Raw genomic sequence first — 15317 nt, 5'->3', positions numbered from 1 at the left:
TGCAAAATTACTTCATTAGTTCTAAAATTTGAATCATTTTCTTGAAGAAATTAAAAACTTTTAAGGTATAGTTTTTGTACTTATAATACATGTACAAAGACCTAAACAAATTATGCAGTAAGTTAAAGTCTAATGTTATATATGAATATTTGAGTTAAAATCATGAATTGAAATATCTTTTACCATTTTCACTTTTCATTTAAATAACATATATCATATCATTTATAGAATATTGTTATAGGACACCATATAATGTCGAACACCACATGTATCTATTATTAAATTTAACAAATCACTATATATCACACCAAGTAGTGTGGGGCATCATAGTTGTCCTATTACAATACTCGCATTTAATTATAAATATTATATTATAAGTTGAACATATATTGAGATAGTAAAAATGAAGAAGTGGCTTTTATTATAAAGTCACATTTTTTATGTAGTCAATATATATTTAGGAAATTCTAGTTGAAGCTAGCTCAAGTGTAATTGGGTGTGTGAGTGTGGGGCAGGGTCAATTCCCAAAAAAAAAAAATATATATATATGTATATTACTTGAAAACTAAATTAGTTTCTCGTTATTGACTGCCGAAGAGAGAACAAAATGTGAGATTCAAGCATAGTAATGTAATCAATGTAATTGTTTGTAGTCTTAAATTTACTGAAACATAATTGCGCCTTTTTTTTATTCTTGTTTTGCAATCTTAGATATGACTCTTAAATGCTTAGAGGTGAAACAGTAACACAAGTACGGAATTAATATATTAAACAAAATTTTGATAAGTAGTAAAAGCACTATCCCACTCTAAAAAGCCTTCTCTCTTAGATGCATGCATTCTTTTAAATTTTAATCATTATAAACTTTTAAAGACCCAATAGTTAAAATTTAAAAGTCTTTAGTGGTTTTTTTTTCTTTGCTAGAAAAAAGTCTTCAGTAATTGAAGAAACAAAAATTGACATTCTCATTTTCTTCTACTATTTCCCAAATGAGAATAACAACCGCGCAATTCAGGACCGTTAGCTGCTTAGAAATAGAATATATATATATATTTATTATATGTTAATATGGCTATATATATGTACTCTGATTTTTTTCCCTTTATTTTCGACATTCTTTCTTATACATTGCAGTTTTTCTTTTTATTAACAAATAAGTAGCAATCATGTTCTTTTAAGTATGTCATCATATATACACTATAAAATTTACTTTTTTTAGCTATAAGTTATGCAATGGCACGGCATTAATAATTTTGTGCCTAATTCTTTGTTTGGAACTCTCAAATTTTACAAGAGAAAAGGAAAAAAAAAAGAGAGATTATTTTTATTTGAATTTAGAATTATAATAAACAGATTGCAAAAGACGAAAACTGTATAAACAAGCTAGGAAGATACCTTCTATATCTTTCTTTGATCTTTCGTTGCATTTTCTCTCAATATTCTTGAAAATTTTATTGAAAAACTTCTTTTGACTTTTCTGTTTTTTTTTTACCAAATTTATTACAATTTACAACCTAAATACGTTAGCCTAAAAGTAGCTATAGGTACTTCATTGTGGGCTGAGCTGAGATGAGCCAGTGCAATATTAGAAGACAAATATTAAAGCTGTAACGTCTACGTACAAAAATTTAGCACGTTTACGTATTTAACCCCTATGCCATAAGGGCATTTTTGTCCCACAATTTTTTTATAACTCATCCTTTTGCGCCTAAAGAAAAGAATATTAGGAAAAAATAAGTAAACTCAAACATGAAATTTATTAAAATCCAGTCACAAAACGACACGTGGAGAACCATTTTAAGGTTAGTGACGACGTTCTGATACTTCATAAACCATAAAATGACAACTTAAAACGCTCACGCTCCAATCGCAAGCCGTTGGAGTCACTTAACGACAAAAAACGTAGAAACACTTGCCTTTATTCGATATCAAGAATAGGCACGCGCTACTACTACGCGTGGGAGATGAAATTTCTATGACAAATATAGAGTGACAAATATCTTACAATGGCAAAAGTGGTTTTATATGAAACTAGGAAGAAGTAGAAAATACCAACCCTAAAAATTTTAAAAAGCATCAAGGGAAAAAAAAAATTCATTTATTACTTTTTATTTTTTTGGGTGTGTGTAGATTGCCAAATAATCCTAAGGTTATAAACCAAAGAGTGATAGATATAGATAGAGATAGAGAGAGAATCCAAAGATAAGAAAGAAAGAGATCACATCACAAAGCATCATATATTTTTTTTTCTCTTTCTCTTTCCACTATTCCATTTCTTTCTCTCTCTTTCTTTCTTTGTTTCTAGGGTTTCAACAAGTGTTTGTGTTTATAAGAGTGTATCCAACTTTGTGTTGTGTTTCACAAATTTGGTGACAGTTTGGTACTGACCCAGAAAGAGAAGGCTCAGTAGGTATACCCAAGAGAGAAGAAGAAAAACAAAACAAGCAAAATAGTTTAGATTCATCAGATCGATCGATTTGAGTAGTTTCTTTTTTATTATATATATATATTTAGAGAGAAGAGAAGAAAGTAGTAATTAATATATATATATATATATTTATCTATATATTATATTACATAATCGTGTGTTTTGTTTTTTTTAGATAAAAAGAAGTAAATTAAGGAAAAGGGGGAAGGTTTTGGCTAGGGTACTAATTTAGTGGGATAATATATTTAGGTAAAGATTTGATCTGATATCGATCTGATCATGGGGAGAGGAAGAGTGGAGCTGAAGAGGATAGAGAACAAGATAAACAGACAAGTCACTTTTGCAAAGAGAAGAAATGGCCTTCTCAAGAAAGCTTATGAGCTCTCTGTTCTCTGCGATGCTGAGGTTGCTCTCATCATCTTCTCCAACCGTGGCAAGCTCTATGAGTTCTGCAGCAGCCCTAGGTACATATACATACATACATACATACATACATACATACATACATACATACATACATACATACATACATACATACATACATACGAGATCTATTCATTTACATATGTTTATATGATTGTTTCTTCTAGCTCTACTTTTGATATATTTTTTACAATATGAGTTTATGTATTGGATTTTTTTATTAGGTTTTGTGATGATTTTGATATTTATGTATGTAGATTTATATAAACGTACTTGATAAAGAATATAATATATATTAGATCTGATGAGAATCACAAGTGTGTTTTATTTATGATGATGATTAAACCGTTTATTTTTTATTTTATTGATTTTTATGAAGAGACATTTGGATTTTTTAGTACTGATCGTATAAAATGTTTTTTTAAGTACGGAAATAATTGTCCTTGTTTTTGTGTTGGACTGATTTAACGGAATTTTTTTGGAGACATATTATAAGAATAAATTACCAACAAAATAATATTATTATAATTATCTGAACAATTAAAAAAAAGATCTTTTTGTGTCTTTCAATCTGTGTTAATTAATTTGTTCTTAAATTCCCCCTTTTTCGGAGACAAATCCCATTATTTTATTATTATTATTATTATTAATTAAGACCCCCACATCTACATTTTCAGTTTGTAAAACTATTTTTATTATTTGATACTCTATTTCTAATTAAATTAAATATTAAATAAACCAGCTCCAAAAGAGTCTTGTTAATTAACCAAGGTTAGCTGTGGCCTTAGATCATTTTCACTTTCTAGTTTGTAATGTTTTCTGGCTTTTTAGCCTTTTACTATTAATTTATATGCTCTTCTTCAAAAGGTTAAATTTTTACAAAAATATAAGAAAGAAAAATAATATAGGTTGTAAATAATGAGTACATTTTTGTGATTGATCATAACCGAGTGATGAGATTTTAAACTTAAGTTCCGTTATATATATCAAGAAAGATGTAGTGCTTTAATATACTTTAGATTTCTCTCAGGCCATATGTAATTCACACACATATACATCAATTTCACACACAAATTTGATTAATTATTATTACACCAAATTCATATACATTATGTGTAAAAAAAATCACAAGTTTTATTACGCTATACATATACATATACATGTTTTTTTTTCTTCTTTTGAATAGAACAGTAACATAGTTACTGTTTGGGGAACAATTAACAATGTTGATCTTCAGTAATAGATATAACATTTGTTAATTATATATAATCGTGAACCAAGAAAAGATTCATGCGCGGGTGGCCACAGTATTACTTTGATTGATCTCATGATTGACACAGCAACCAAACAAAAATTTATTTGTGTAGAGTTTCTAGCTACATGTTTTTCTATTTGCAATGTTTTTCTTTGCTAATTAACTGCATTCAAATTTGAAACCATGCAGTTGTACTTATTTGAGTGATATATATATACTGAATGACCACTGACATGCATAGGTCATGAGCGTCAGTCATTATATATGTAGTGGATTATTTTATTCTTTTAGCTAATTATTTCCCTACCTATTCTAAAATTAGATTGCTTAAATATGATATAGGTTATGGAAACGTAGTCTTTTTCTTTTTCTTACTTAGTAGAAAAGATTCAATGGCTCTATATTGGGGTAAAGTATTAAGGTTATCAGTTACAGTTAAATAGTATACTGGTCTTTTCTTACAATTTAATATGATTTTTGCTCACTATTATAACACCCTTTATGATAAAACACTTACATACTCAATAATGCATTTTGATATATACCATTAAACTTATTCGAAGCATACACACACACACACACACATATATATATATATATATGATATTTGTGATTATAATGCATGACTAAATTTCGTATTGTCATGTGATGATGTGAGAAACTCACTTGATAATAACATGGAATCACATAAGGCTTACACACTACTTAAAACAATGCATGTTGATACCATATATTGAGAATTAAGATAGATATATGGATCATATGAAATAGAATAGTAGTGTAAGAAATACATTTTATTTTGTAAGATTTCATTATCAGCTTATTCTAATTTTCTAAAACATCATTTTGTGTTTCTTCAAACCAGCATGGTCAAAACACTTGAACGGTATCAAAAGTGCAGCTATGGCGCTGTGGAAGTCAGCAAGCCAGCCAAGGAGCTTGAGGTATATATATGATGTCAATATACACACACAAACACACATAGATAATATGATACTTAACTTCTAACCCAATGAAAGTGCAAAATTGTCTTAATTATTTCTAACATGATTTCTATAGATGTCAAAGAATAAATAAAAATAAGTTTTGTATTAAATAAGTGATATTTCTAACATTTACACCTGGAAGTATATACTGTTCAAACACATATTTATATATATTTTTCAATCAATGTCAATTGTCAAGAATTAGTACTTGATATTTGTCAGTTTATTTCTCGGTAATGACATCAACTTGTACTGTATTGCAGAGTAGCTATAGGGAGTACCTGAAACTGAAAACTAGATTTGAGTCCCTGCAACGAACTCAAAGGTACTTACATTACATACATGCTCAAACAGATCATATATAAATCTCCCTAAAGCTAGACACTACTATATTTATTTAATCTGAGACTTTAGTTATTATGGCCACATGCATGCATTTAGGGCTAAATAATTAATTTGTATACTGTAGATTAGAATATGGCGCTTGAGTCATTGAGAATATAAGGTCAAATCCACTATTTATATTAGTATATAGTATATTTAGCATCAATATAATTAATTAATGACTTTAAGTTTCTTTTTTTCTTCCCTTAAAAAATAATTTTAAAAAAAAATAACAAGAGCACTGTGATCAGTAGGTGCCCTAAAAAACATTGGCTATTTTGGTATGAAATTTTTTTTTGGGGAATTTAAAGAACATGATATGAGGGATTGAAATAATAGAAAGGAAATTCACACACACATATATATTATGTTAGTTTGGTAGGAAAGAGTGGAGAAAAGTGTGAAAATTTATCTGTCAATTTAGTTTAAAAGTTTAAAGCAAATCATAAATTTTACATAATTATTGCATGGTTTGCAAGTTAAAAAAGGTCTCCTTATAATTTTTTTTTGTAAATATTAATGTGTATATTACAGGTATATGTTTAATGTAAGCAATACTCACATACCCTACTTCAATATTTTCGTTTGGGAAAAAAAATCTCCAACCTTATAATATTCCTTCCACTTTCACTTACTTTTCTCTCTTACCAAATTAGCTTTGAAGTTGATATATCGATGATAAAAACTGAGAATTGTATATACTAATATTTCGATTGCTAATTGTCTTGAACATTACTCAATTTTTTTTTAAGATTTAAGATATATATATTTTTTAAAAATTGAACAATATTTTCATACTATATAAACTTAGCTATATATATATTTAGATGTACGTGTAGTTATAAGGTATTAATGTAGTTTGTTGGCACTGTAGAAACCTTCTTGGGGAAGACTTGGGCCCGCTAAACACGAAAGAGCTTGAGCAGATTGAGCGTCAACTTGAGTCATCACTCAAGCAAGTTAGGTCCACTAAGGTACGTACTTATATTACATCTTAATCACATACCTCTCTATATCTAATCTTATTATTTCATGCATATGTATATATAGAGAGCTTTTTATGCATTAATTATTTGGCCTTTCTGTGTGTGATTGAGTAACCTGGATTTGTATGATACATGTAAAAAAATCCTATCTCAATAATCAGAAAAAGGCCGAAGATATAGGCTATATGAAATTAATATCTCCTTTATATAACTTACGTCTTAATCCGGAGCTTATAACAAATTTTGCACAGAAATTAGATACATATATATGGAGAGTTTGGCGATCAAGTGTATATATATAGTTGTAACACTATATTTTTATTTTATATATTTATTTTTTCTTGAACTGTTTGCAGACCCAATATATGCTTGACCAGCTTTCTGATCTACAAAGCAGGGTAAGTGCCATAGACTGCTAGCTTTTGTAATATTGAACATATTATATTATGAATTTTTTTTATCTAATTAATTATAATGCTACGGAATAATTAATATTATGTTTGATACACAGGAACACAACTTAATAGAAGCTAATAGAGCTTTGACAATAAAGGTAATACATCATGTTTTCCCAAAAAGTGGTCTAATATAACTTTATTATTTCCAGCTTCATTAATATTACATAATACTTGGTTATATAACTCAGGCATTGTTTTGGTCTCTCTTCATGGCCATTGATTCAAATGTATACAAATCATCTATTATATATATTATGACTCATTTTGGCAGCTGGATGAGATCAGTTCAAGGAATAACTTTCGACAGTCATGGGATGTTAGTGAACATGAACATCAGCAAACTATATCGTACGGTCATCAGCATGGCCAGTCTCAAGGCTTGATGTTCCAACCCTTAGATTGCAATCCCACTTTGCAGATAGGGTAAGTTACAATTCTTCCTTTTCTCTCTCTCTCTCTCTCTCTCTCTCTATATATATATATATATATATATTCTTTCTAATAATGTGTCTTTCTTTTGGGTTAAAAAAAAAACTTTATAGGTATAACGCTGCAGTAACAGAGCAGATGAGCAACAATAATCATGGTCAACAAGTGAACGGGTTCATCCCTGGATGGATGCTTTGACTCATCACTTAGCGATGATCTGATCATGAAAATGCATAATGAAGCATAACAAGTATGTGCTTTGTTGTGTGTGTGCTATAAATATATATATAAGTGGTTTCGTGAACCTAATTAATGTAACTCTTTTATATATATTAAACATAAAATCAGCTGAGACTGATGAATTTCGGATGACCATCAAAGGACATGCAATGCAAGTTTAATTACGTATATGCTTTTGTAAGAAACTGATCATATACTATATTTTCGAGCTATTTTTTTTGGGCTTAATTATTGATCTTTCAACATATATATATATATATGTTTTGCTATATTTGATTCCAATAGTATTATTTATATTTTAGGTACTCTAAAAAAAAGTATTGCTAACGGCTAATATTGCTGTCTAACAGCAAACAGGACCTAACGTTATTGGTTCAATTTATTAGTGATACATATTTTAATTAAGTGCCCAATAATATATAATGAGGTGATTACAGTTTACGATACTCTATAATATTTATTAAATTAAAATGTGTGTGACTTGATATTAAATTATATTTACAGCAGTATACTACCACTAATGCCTTTTAGCAATATTTTTTAATTTAATAAGTATTATAAGATATTTATCATCAATTATAGGTTCCATTTCATATGATTTTAGGCACATTAAATTGCCTAATAACAACCCTCTAAAAGTAATCCTCTTTTTTGGTCTGCTTGGTGTTACGAGGAAACATATAGTCACGTTATATTTCATATTGTGATAAATTCTCTTAAAATTCATTAGAAACAGAGTTTTGGGCTATATTTGTTAAGGTCCAAGGTATGGGCCCATTTTACGTAGAAGGATTAGAGTGGGCCCAAGAGACAACTTTTATTGGACACCAATACTAACCATAACTCTTCTTGGGAAAAATAATGGGCTTTGGTTAAGGAAAATACCAAGGAAAGAAGCACGATAAGAGGAATTTCAATACTTTTGCCATCTCTACCCTGTCCCAAAATATATCTCAAAATAAATAATTAAAACTGCAATTCTGACATCAAGATCGGTGGTTCAAAGTACTCATTTAATTTAATTTAGGACATTTCGTATATTTTTATAGGATACTCCTTAGGTGAGGGCATCAGTTTTGCCCTCACTTGTGCATTTTTTTGTCCATTGATTTTTAATCCGACAGTAATTGGGTGGATTTGATTTTTTTTCTCTTTTATTTTATTAAATGAAATTTTCATCAAACGGGTTTCTTTCTTAACTAACCATTCCTCATAAAAGTCATTACTCTCAAATGTTGTTATTTTTTTCTTCTCTTCTCACATCTGAATAGTTTCGTCAAATACTCTCAGATAACTGAAGTTTCGAATAGATTTATTTAACACCATCAACTTGGCATCAAGGTCCTATATCACGAAGGTATGTATCTGTTCTGCACAATAAGCTTGCTATGCTCTTATATGTAATATTCTAGTCTTAGCCTAATTTTCTTTAGCAATTCATCCTATTCAGGTCTTAGTTCTTCATCTTAGATTCTTCTAATTTGTGCAATTTAAATCTAAAAGTTCTGATTTGCCTATGAAACTTTTATTTTCTTCATTGTTTTTGGTTTTTTATTACACGAATACAGCAGAGATAATAGTTTGTATGTTATATTCTAGTAAATTACCCAAAATTCATAATTTTTGTCTTTACTAAACATTCAGCTACAAAGTAATATCAAAAGTGTTACTCAAATGATCATACGCCACTCAATCAAGTAGACAAGAAAAAGTGCTTATAAGTGTCACTTTTGATATTACTTTGTAGTTGAATGTATAGTAAAGGCAAAAGTCCAATGGTGACATTTTCTTTTGATCTTTTTCTTTTGCATTTCCTTTTCTTGTTTAACTTCTCTATTAGTTTGAAAACTTTATTAATTGTATATAATCTTTTGATGTAAACTCTAACATCCTTATTTCCCTTATTTATATAGATCACATATTTAATTTTTTTACCATCGGTCAAAGTATTAAACATTTTAAGCTCTATGTTCTACACATCATAAAAAAAATATGCCTTTTATCAATGACTAAAATGTCAATATTTTGAAACCAAAATCTTATTACAATACACAAATCATATGCATAGAAAAACTACATTATTAAAATAATATATTCATTTGAACATTATTTTAGACAAACGGTGGGCACTAATTAAAACTATTATCAAACTACATAAACCTCCTTAAAATGACTATATAACAATATTATAAATAATGAAAATACAATATATTTATACTCAAACCATAATTACATTATCAGAAACATATTTACATGCATTTCCATTTTTATATGATTACAAAGAATAATTATGAATTTCGGGTAATGTACTAGAATATAACACCCAAACTATTGTCTCTGTTGTATTCATGTAATAAAAAATAAATAAATAAAAGTTTCATAGGCAAATTAGAACTTTTAGATTCAAATCGCACAAATTAGAAGAATATAAGATGAAGAACTAAGACTTGACTTAGATGAATTGCTAAAGAAAATTAGGTTAAGACTAGAATATAGTATATAAGAGCATAGCAAGCTTATTGTGCAGAAAATTCAGTTATCTGAGAGTATTTAGCAAAACTATTTGGAGGTGAGAAGAAGAAGGGAAAAATAACAACATATGAGATGAATGTTTTTATGAGGAATGGTTAGTTAAGAAAGAAACAAGTTTAATGAAACTCATTTAATAAAATAAAAGAGAGAAAAATCAAATCCACCCAATTCTATTATAACTAAACACATCTCACCTATTGGATTAAAAATCAATGGACAAAAAAATGCCTCACCTGTGAGGGCAAAATTGATGCCCTTTCTTAAGAAGTATTCTATTTTTATATGCCAACATCATTTAGTACTAAAGAACTCCTTAAAATAAATATAGTATTAATTAATATGAACATATAACAAAGAAAACAAAATAGAAACGTACTACTTTTTTTTTTAATGAAAATAGAAAAATTCATTAAGAAAGATCGTTTAGCATTATAACACTAAACTCAGAGGGAGCATTACTCTCTCTAAAATTACGCTAAAAAATAAAATAGGATACTCGTGCCACGTAATGAGCAACTCAATTTGTGGAACGTTTAACAAAAAATAATAAGACATTACGTAAACCAGTTAATAAGTACTTGCAATCTTGAATGACTACACCAAAATAAGAACTCTTAATAAATGAGCTCCTTAAAGCTTGAATCATATTAAGGCAATCAATCCCAATAAAAGCATCTCTCTGGTTGTCCCTGCACCCAACTCAGCGCCTCCTTCATCCCAATTTCTTCTGCCACCTCAGGTTGAATTTTTCCCTGTTTGCACACTGCCTTCGCTTCAACCAGTCGCCCATCACAACTTTTGTCTACAAAGCAATAGTTGTAACGCATAGAATCAGCAAATAAGGCTGCATCAACATTAACATCGATTGTATTCTCTTGAGGTCTAACCCAATGCTCACATGCGTCCCCTGGCAAGAAGGTATCCATTGAGACATCCATGTTTCTATCTTGAGCATTGATCCATTATTCAAGCCATAGTGTAGTTGATATAATCAAATTATATGCTTATATACCCTTTTGATTCCATACCAAATTATTCATCCCTCCCCAAAATGCCTAGCAAGTTGACGCTACCATCCCCATCTTATCCTTATCATGTCGTTGAAACAACTCATCCAACCAGTCCCCAAACACCACCACTGCTACCTGTATTCATGCCTACCAGAGTCCTGCTCCAAACTTCTTGAGCAAAAGAACAAGTCACCAAGCTACGAAAAATAGTCTCCTCCTTTGCATTACACAAAGGACAATACAAGTCTACTGCCACATGTTTCATTCTCAGTTAAAATTTTGTGGGTAGACAACCTGAAACAACCCTAGCTCAATAAAAAATTCTTCACCTTTTGCGACACTATCAAATTCCAAAGTTTACGCCAAAAGCCTGAGTTATCCACATAGTGAATGTTCTCTTTCTCCACCTAGATGCTACGATACACACTCTTAACAAAATACATCCCAGATTTTTCACTCCCCCTCAACTCCAAGCATCCTTAGTGACATTCAGACCCAGAGGGATACTAAGAATAAGAGTTGCGTCCCTCTACTAAAAAGATCATCTACCATATCTCCATCCCACTCTCTGCTGCCTACTTTCATCAAACTAGAACCCTTGCAATTCACCAATGCTTGGTCCCTGGTTCTTAATATTGGGTCATCATCATCAGGTAGCACCCTTGCAATTCACCCTCTCCCCCGATCCCACTCTCCAATGCAGTCCTTTCCTAATTAGGCATTGAGTCTCCCATACACTTCTTCACACGAAGCTGGGGTTAGGATATACACTATTGGAAAATATCTTGCCTAAAACACCTTCCCAACTAGCGAATCTATAAGACTCTAAGCTTGTTTTCCAAGCAAAGCCAAATTAAAATCCCTCAAATGTCTGAACCCCATACCACCTTTTGTTTTATGAGCACTCAACTTGTTCCAACTCATCCAACTAATCCATTTCATATTATCAAAGGATAACTTCCACCAAAATCTGCTCATCATTCTTTCCATATATTTTCACATTTCCAATGGAAGCATAATTACACTCATAGCATAGTTTGGTAATGATTGTGCTACTATTTTGATCAAAATTTCCTTTCTTGCCCTTCATAACAATTTGCCATCCCAACCTTGCACCCTCTTTCTAATCCTCTCCTTTAGGAACCCCATAATAACATATTTATTCTTTCCCATGATGTTGGGAAGCCCCATATAAGAAGTATCCCCTTCTGCTTCTTGCACCCCCAACAAAGAACAAAGTTGTGCCCCAGTATAGGAACATGTATTGAGCTAAAAAAACACCCAGGACTTATTAAAATGAACTGTTTGCCTAATGCTATTTCAAAACTTTAAAGAAGGTTCTATCACCCCCATATTTGCCTTACAATACATGTAACTATCATCCACAAAAAGCATGTGAGAGATCACACGAGCTCCTCTAGCAACAAGACATCCCCTTAACCACCATTTATGCACATAAGAGCGAATCAAAGAGGAAAATTCTTTTGCACAAATAATGAATAAATAGGGTGACAACAGATCTCCCTACCTAATCCCTTGTAGGAAAAATTGGTCTTATATCCCTCCCTACATGAGTTACCATATACTTTACAAACACCACACATCCCATCACCAAATCCACCCACCTTCAATTAAATCCCATCCTTTCCATCATTGCTTGTAAGTACGACCAATCTACCCTATCATATGCTTTACTCAATATCCAACTTGAGTGTCATATATACCTTTTTTCCTTGTCTCTTCCTTTTCAAATAATGCATCACCTCAAAAGTGACCATAATGTTTTCATAAATAAGTCTGCCTGGTATGAACACACTCTACATATATGATATGATATGATATGAGAGAGAACTCTCTTCAACCTATTTTCCAACACCTTTGAAGCCACTTTGTACAGAACATTACAAGGCGATATAGGACGCAAATCTCCCATATTTACAGGTTGATTCTTCTTCGGGAACAAAAAAATATTAGTTTCATTCCATTTTTCATGAAAATGATTTGAATGAAAAAAAAAATTGCATACTGAATTCACCACGTCAGGTCCAATGATACCCCAACATTTATGATAAAACCCCAGGCTCATCCCATCTGGACCTGGCGACTTATCTGGATTCATTTGAAACAATGCTTCCTTAACTTCTAGATCTTCCATTGGTCTCAGTAACTCCTCGTTCTATTTAGTGGTGATAGAAGGGCTAATACCACTAACCACTATTGGGAATTTATAGATTTACACTTTCTAAATCAACAATGAATAATTGAATAATGAAATATTACAAACCCTAGTCAAGAACCTTATTCAAAATATGAATGCAAATCTTGATAATCAAATAACCATATTTAAGGTATGAATGCAAACTTGAAAGTTAAAGATTAAGTGATTAAATGATTATAAAATGAACTTAGAAACATTTAATCATCAATACTAACTATGTAAACATAATTAAGGATGTAAATCATAAATAGAATTACACAATTACAAAGTTAGGGTTTACAGAGATAAAACCTTTGAATTTAAGAAAATTTAATCTTCAAAGTTGGGAAATATCTAAAGATTTATACACGAGGAGTATCGTTGTCCAAAATCTCTATTCCAAGCCTTTCCATTGTTGCTTGAAGCTTCACTAAGATGGAATGAGAAGTGGGATTGAACAAGCCTTTTAAACTCAAACAAGTCAATCAATACTTGGTGAGATTCTTGGAGAAAACTTATGAACTTTGAGAGCTTGAGAGAGATAGAGGTTAGAGAGAGAGAGTTGACAAGTGTGATCTAGGATTTATGTTGGTTTTTGATCATGTGATTGACAGTGCAGTAGAAGCATAGAATAATATTTCAATGCAATAATAACAATTATTAAATCATAAGAACGAATCACTCTAGGAACCATAACTATAATGAGATATTTCTCTAGCGACATGAATTTGAATAAAAAGAAAAATACAAATACCTATTTTGTAGATGTACAACACGTGTAGATCAAATAATGTCTTAGCCTCCTACCCATCATCTTCCATACTATGGTTCGCACAAAGAGAAGGATACAGGTGGATGTCTATGCTATTTGGTAGGAAACTCAAGAACATACTTTTGAATCTCAACACATGAGAGAGTGTTCTTCTCACAATACAGAGAGAACAAAGCATTCTAGTTTTCTCTCTTGGCAAAAATGTGAAAAGCAACTGATCTCTTCTCCTTTTCTTGATGTTATATTCTATTATTATAACAATAGAAATAAGACCTAACCTTAATCTCATTAGGTCTTTGTGTTGACCACAGTCCATTTGGACTGTGGTTGGCGCCAGGTATTGGGTTCTGTGTTATTTTATCTCTATAAAATGCTATATTATTATATGTAGTATACAATTATACCACAAAATCAAATATGATTAAATTAATTTTCAATAAAAATAAATTTCACATAATTATCAATATAATTTTATTTTAAATATTATTTCACAAATAATATTAATTTGTGAGACTAAAACAATACTTTAATTTTTTTTTTAATATTTTCCATTTAATACCAAAATCATACATCTATGTTATTGAGCTAGTACGGGGACAGTATGGACCCGTGTTGTTCTAAGCTCCAATAATTTAATTAATTTCACTAACTCTTAGTTCCATTAATTAATTTATTAACCACAAATTATTTCACTAGAAATTCATAGTTGAACTCTCAAAACTACATTCTTATATTATTAGAAGCTATAACTATAAATTCATCCCTTGATTTAGTCATTGCATGAGTTATGACCCTTTGTGTAACGTCTCAAATTACCTAATAAGGCTTAGGGCCTTGATTAGGGGGCCAAGATGGAAAATTATGGAAATTATATGTTTATATGATTTATATGTGTGTAATTATGTGATTATGTGAGTTATATTATTATATGACTTGTTATGCATGTTTAGGTGTATCAATTAAACATGCGGGCCCGTGTCTTATTAGAAGGGAATTTTTTTGTAATTTGGCCCGTTAGGGGTATATTTAGCATATATGTGATATATGTGTGAGACCAAAATAGTATGTGGATATATTTGAGTTACTCGGCATGAGGCGATCCTAGGGAGCAAGCTAGTGGGAAAGTTACAACGGGATCAATTTTTGACTTGGTGTGAGTCAATGGGTATATTGGGTAATGAGAATGATTGTTTGATGATATATTGGGAGTTAGTGAT

The 15317-nt window shown here is 30.5% G+C and overlaps 1 protein-coding gene across 2 annotated transcripts; it reads left to right on the top strand.

Annotated features, from left to right (window-relative positions):
- Positions 1–2182: 2182 nt before the first annotated feature.
- Positions 2183–7817, top strand: LOC133817843 (agamous-like MADS-box protein MADS2). 2 transcript variants are annotated; one of them, XM_062250461.1, is made up of 9 exons: positions 2184–2410; positions 2678–2892; positions 4972–5050; positions 5356–5417; positions 6351–6450; positions 6819–6860; positions 6974–7015; positions 7192–7343; positions 7463–7817. In XM_062250461.1, exons 2-9 carry the CDS (start codon positions 2708–2710, stop codon positions 7545–7547), a joined length of 747 nt encoding a protein of 248 aa, XP_062106445.1. In that variant the 5' UTR covers positions 2184–2410; positions 2678–2707; the 3' UTR covers positions 7548–7817. The 2 variants fall into 2 exon arrangements, with proteins under 2 accessions (XP_062106446.1, XP_062106445.1); XM_062250462.1 differs by having other exon boundaries at positions 2183–2892.
- The last annotated feature ends 7500 nt before the right edge of the window (positions 7818–15317 follow it).

Source organism: Humulus lupulus, chromosome 2 (genome assembly GCF_963169125.1).
Source record: "Humulus lupulus chromosome 2, drHumLupu1.1, whole genome shotgun sequence".
In the NCBI taxonomy this organism is placed as follows: Eukaryota; Viridiplantae; Streptophyta; class Magnoliopsida; order Rosales; family Cannabaceae; genus Humulus; species Humulus lupulus.
The sequence above is the reverse complement of the archived record's forward strand: the minus strand, read 5'-3'. Positions and strand labels throughout refer to the sequence as shown.

Excerpts from the sequence above, each read along its gene's own strand:
- LOC133817843 (XM_062250462.1), top strand. The coding sequence starts at position 2,708 with ATGGGGAGAGGAAGAGTGGAGCTGAAGAGGATAGAGAACAAGATAAAC. Across the intron at positions 6,861-6,973 it reads TTTCTGATCTACAAAGCAGG|GAACACAACTTAATAGAAGC; the intron begins GTAAGTGCCATA and ends TTTGATACACAG. Across the intron at positions 7,344-7,462 it reads AATCCCACTTTGCAGATAGG|GTATAACGCTGCAGTAACAG; the intron begins GTAAGTTACAAT and ends AAAACTTTATAG.